Source organism: Nematolebias whitei, chromosome 18, assembly GCF_014905685.2.
Source record: "Nematolebias whitei isolate Nwh7 chromosome 18, NemWhi1, whole genome shotgun sequence".
Lineage (NCBI taxonomy): Eukaryota > Metazoa > Chordata > Actinopteri > Cyprinodontiformes > Rivulidae > Nematolebias > Nematolebias whitei.
Window position 1 is genome coordinate 40,595,879 of NC_056515.1, and position 5,454 is coordinate 40,601,332.

Below are 5,454 nucleotides of genomic sequence, written 5' to 3' on the forward strand. Positions count from 1 at the left end.
ACTACTACTTACTACTTGTACTACTACTCCTACTTTGTGGTTTTTCACTTATCACGGGGTTCCGGATACGGATCCCCGTGATAAACGAGGGACTACTGTATAAGAATATTTGAAACATTTAATTTCCCTGAAGAAATCTAACCAGGTGATCAAGATAATTTTATCTAATCTAAAACTTAAGTAAATAAAATGGTATTTGCATTTCTTTTTTTCATTCTTGTCTTAAACTGTGTCGTAGCGACGTACGTGGTGAAGCGTGACTCGGGTGTAGCTTTTGTTGTGAAATAAAATATATTTGTGTGCTTAATTCTTTAGTTTTATGTATTGGTGAAACTTATTTACTATTCAACAAAGTCTGTGTAAGGCTGAAGAGGACAGGCATTTTCTGTCATCAGTTCCTTTGTTTAAACTCAGCAGAAAACAGCACGATAGGGGGAGGTGAACAGAACTTTCTTGTTGATGTTACAAGAGGTCTCACCCTCTGATTGGTTTAGAAAGCTGCGTTGCTATGGATACGAGGTTTTACGGCCGGCCAGGACTAATGGATACATTCCAGATTATAAGTTATATGACAGCTTGACCTCATATACAAACATGAAGAGTTTTCCTTAAAGCCTGTTGAGGCAGGGATGATGTTCTGATCAATGTTTAGTCTAATTGTTAGATTAAAATAACTAATACTTTGCAATCTAATGTTAGTTTAATATTTCTGATGTATTAGTATGAAAATTAGAGGTTGCAAGGAGTAGTTAGTGTATTTTGAGGAATAGGACAGATTGAACTTTCTTTGTTCTGATTATCTGAAACTGTTCAATAGGATGCTGCAGTCAAGAGTTATTTAGTGAGTTTTATTGTCTGCATTAAACATGGTTTAACACTCTGGTGAAGTTTGCTTCAGTTTTCATATATATAAAGTAAGTATCTAGGATGAACATTTTTAATTAGATAAAAGTTGTGATTATATAGTTGAAGAAAGACATGCACATTTAATAAAAGCGACATTGATATGTTTCATAGGAAAATATGAAACTCCAACAACACTTAGAAGAGAAACTGTGAAAGTTAGACAAAGGAACATTTTGGGGGAGGTTGTAAGTTCTGTGTTGCTCCAAACGGGGCAGAACCACAGCCAGGTTATAAAAGCATGGAGCATCTCCCCCCTCGGGAGAGAAACAGAACCGCCCAGGGCAGAATCAGAACCATGCAGCACGAGCTGAACAACTGTGCAGGTCGTATTGGTCAGAATGAATGCGAATTCATTCAATCCATTTACTTCATCACTTTTATTTTATTTTTGCAATAATTACTAACCAAAATTGTATTCCTAAAAATGTATCTTGTGACTATTATCTATTAAATATACGTGTGAACTTGAAATAGCGACTCTGTCCTATTTTTAGTGTAACTTAGTTTTTCCTTCCTCGATCCTGTACAACAAGCCATAACAACGAACTCGGGCGGAGCGAAGACGCAGATCAACACTTTCCACGCTGGAGGAAGTGAAAGTGTTTGGACCTACCCTGAGGCTTCCTGCTGGTTCACTGACGGTTCTGGTTCATCCACTCGACTGAAAAGGTTCTGCTGGTACCCAACCACAGCGGATTTATTGGCCCACTGATGCTTCTCCTTTCCTTGATCGTCCTCCCAGTCTCCCCTTGGAGACCCAGCAGGATCCAGACCAGCAGGGTCCAGACCAGTTTCCCAGGCAGACAGGGTTCCATATCCACTGCTGAGCACCGTGGTGGCCCTCTCACCCCCCTGGTTGACGCTCCCTGACCTGGCAGGTGGAGGTGAAGGGGAGCCAACAGGAGCACAGACGGGGGCCGCCAGGCTGTCGTTGTCACAAGGTACATTTTTGAGAACGGTACCGTTGCTGGGAATGATGGGGAAAACTTTGTCCCGTGTGTTTGTGGTTTCGGTCACTGAAGTTGGAGCGAAATCCGGCTGTGGGGGGACATTAGTCTGACGGTTCTGGAGCTGAACAAGAGCCTTAATTTCATCCTGAATCAACTGAAAAACAAAGATTAAAGAAAAACACTTTACAGGCGACAGGGCTGCAACAGTTAACCAACACACTGATGTAACGCACGTCGTGCACGGAGCTGTTCATAAACTGTTCAGATGTTTGGGAAGTTTCTGAAAACTGCAACGTGAGACCAAACCATCGGAGACGAGCATCATCTCTGCCGTTTGCCACGACGTCATAGTGAGATTAACAGAGATTAAAGCAGGTGAGGTGCACCCACAGGAAGCAGAGACTGATTCAATAATCCTGGACTAAATGATCAATAAAACCACTGATTGATCAAACACCAAATAAAGTTGCAGCTCCACCAGGTGACATGAAGTGTCATTCATTCAACCTTTATTTCTGCAGGTTAATCCCATGGAGTCTCGGGGACTCGTTTACAGACCTGGTTTAAACAAAGAGTGATGACGACAGTGGACAATCATAAAAACACACAAACTGAGAAGAACAAGTTAAATAAAATGGTTTTAAAAAACTAAACAAAAACAGCTAGATTATAAAGCGATATACTAAAAACAGGAACATGTCTGCATTGGACCCTGCCAGGAGTCCAACAGATTCTTAAAGACACTTAGAGAGGTCAAAGGTCGAGAGCTTCAGATCTTTTTACAAGATATTCCAGGAAACAGGAGCAGAGGAGGAGAAGGTCCTTTTGTCTAGTTCAGTCCTCACTGAGGGGACACTGCAGGTAATAATGTCCTGAGAGCGCACGCTGTAGCTGCACTCACACAGAGACATGTAGGAGGAGATGTATGAAGGCAGCAGACCAGGAAGTGATTTAAAGATGCAGATGTACCAGTGGGAGAGTCTGGTGAAGTTAATGGTGACCAATTTACCTGGATTTGGCACTGATATTGTTCTTGCTGAGCCACTATCTGCTCTTGATATTGCTTTTCAACCAGCTGAAACAGATGCAACCATCGATCCTGCAGCAGGAAGAATAAAAACAACGTCATGTCCCGTATGAGTCACACACCACAGCTCACGTTGTAGAATACCCCCCTGGACTGAAAGCACTGAACGAAGGGAACAAACACGTAGAAGTACCTTTAAAAGTACTCCGGTTTGGTTCTGTGAACATGTGGGTACAGAGAAGTCTCTGAAGGTTACAGCGTTATCACTTTCAAACACAGCACCAGGTAGAATGTGACTACAGTAATAAAACTCTTACAAGCTGAGCCTGAAAGGAGGTTTTTGCTTTTACTTGGTTACAGTTTTAAAGTGACCCTTTATAAGCAGCCACACACTGAAATGGAAGCTGGTACCTCACTCATTTTTCAAGTTATCGTGCTCACAACGTGCACGGACAGACTGTATTTCCATTTCGCCCTCTTTGCTCTGTGACGGGGGATAAAAATCTACAAGGCAGCACTTCCTTGAACTGCCATGTTTTCTGATCGGAGCTGGTTTTGATGATGGAAGATTGTTCTTGAATGGAAAGACTGTGAATTTGCCTCGCATCTATTGCAGGTACGATACTGACTGCTGATAGCGTCCCTGCAAAATCCAGCAGAGGGCACATGGAGACTACTTTCAAGTCATGGCCGTTCACTTAAGTTTCACTTTCAGCACAGATGAAGCTGGGAGCAACACTGTGTAGAGTATTTTACTGACCAGAGCATGGTGAATTTATTTGAACTGATCTGTAAAACAAATCAACAACAATAAATTCTCTTCAATCCTCCAACCTGCTCGTCATTAGCTAAGTTCCTCTCAAGTTAGCAAGCTAACGTTTAGATAATAGGCTATTGTCTTGTAAAACTTTATCCAGAACAATAAATCTACCGTAGAGGTTAAAATACATCAGTGTTAGTAACGTCATCTTTGTCGCCTCATTGAAATGCATGGTTTGTCTGAAATCTTTACTTCTCTACAAATGGTCATTAATTAGACCTTCACCATACGTGACTGTTGAAACTAGGGGTGCACTGATAAATCGACCGCTCCCGATTTCCTTAATTTTGGGAGATCAGCCGATACTTACACGAGAAACTGATTTTTTGTAGTTTTAACAACAATTGTCTGAACTTCATTCATATTTCAGAGCTCTACCTCATGGCCAGTTAAAACCAGTTTGTATTGTTTCTAGGATGTTGTTCAATGGTTTGTTTTTCAACAAAATAAAATTATAAAATTGAAGATGCATTGTGACCTTATAACGCCTGACGGTGTCGCTTATAAAAACAAAATCGGCAACGGCCAAAATCAGAATCGGCAGGTCAGACATTTTAGAAATCGGTGATCGGCCAGAAACCACAATCAGTACACCCCCAGTTTAAACAACGAACAGGAAGGGCATTTCTTCGTTTAATTTATATTTTTTAACACACTTGATAATTTTATGGTGAATAGTGGAGGATAAAAATGTGAACACACGTTAGGAAGACTATTTCAAGGCTTCAAGTGTTAAAACAGGTTTAAGAGTAGCTTTTACTTAGATTCTTGGGGCTGGGCAAAGCTCAAAAGTTTTCAGCCAATATATCGGTTATAGGTATTAGCCTTCCGGTTGGGCTCTAGTAAATATGAAATGATCTGTTCAACTACTAATTTAGAAGTTATTTCTCCAGAGATCCAGTCTGAAAGCCTAAAAACTTGTGCACAACAAAAGGTGTGCACGTCAGGTCGTGTCTGAACAGATCAGCTGTGGATGACGGGTCTATAATGTGTGGAAGTCTGCCTGATCTGCAGAAAAACAGTCCGCTCACAGGAGAAAGCAGCAGCTGTTTCCAAACTCTGGATCCCATCAAAGTTTACAACAGATCGGCTTCACACATGTAAAGTTTTGTCTTTCGGGTTTTTGCTGAGGTGCTTACCTCACAGTCTTTCCAAATCTCGGGGTCTGTCTCACCGCTGTTCTGGATCTCCTGCACCAAGGCCCTCAGGGTCTCAAGGGAGCTCGGGTTGATGAATGGAAGGTTCTTCTCTTGTCCAAATGTTTCGTCTGTGCTCAGACGCAAGCTCCTGTAAAATTATACAAAAATTGTAATAAACATCCAAACATGTAAAACTGTTCATCATTCTTATGAATTTTATAGCCCAACGTCCAAAACAGTTGGGACGTTGTGAACCCATGCAGTGATGTCCAGAACAGAACCAGACCTGTTTTTAATGCGGTGGCCCCTGAGGGCCTAAAGACCACAACCATCCAATACTGACTTTCAGATTGTCCTTTGCATGGAGAGACTTCTACAGATGCTTCAAGTGTTTTGGTGACGACATTATGAACTGTAGAATATTGGATATTCAGTCCGTTTTGCATCGAGGAACATTATTTGGAAATTGTTCCATTATTTTTTTCAGTTTACCACAAATCAATGAACCTCTGCCAGAGCAGTCAACTGCTCTATCTCATCCCTAGACGGACTTATCTGTCTGTTAGAGCACAGTGTCTGTTAGAGCACAGTGTCTGTTAGAGCACAGTGTCT

The 5,454-nt window shown here is 41.5% G+C and overlaps 1 protein-coding gene across 1 annotated transcript in view; it reads right to left on the reverse strand.

Annotated features, from left to right (window-relative positions):
- LOC119424364 (M-phase phosphoprotein 9) overlaps nucleotides 1–5,454 on the reverse strand; it is a 35,780-nt gene that overhangs the window by 28,450 nt on the left and 1,876 nt on the right. The window contains exons 3-5 of the mRNA XM_037691827.1: nucleotides 4,843–4,990; nucleotides 2,866–2,955; nucleotides 1,520–2,010 (exon numbers count right to left, since the gene is read on the reverse strand). Of these exons, the coding sequence (XP_037547755.1) occupies nucleotides 1,520–2,010; nucleotides 2,866–2,955; nucleotides 4,843–4,990 (729 nt within the window). The remainder of the gene's footprint in view (nucleotides 1–1,519; nucleotides 2,011–2,865; nucleotides 2,956–4,842; nucleotides 4,991–5,454) is intronic.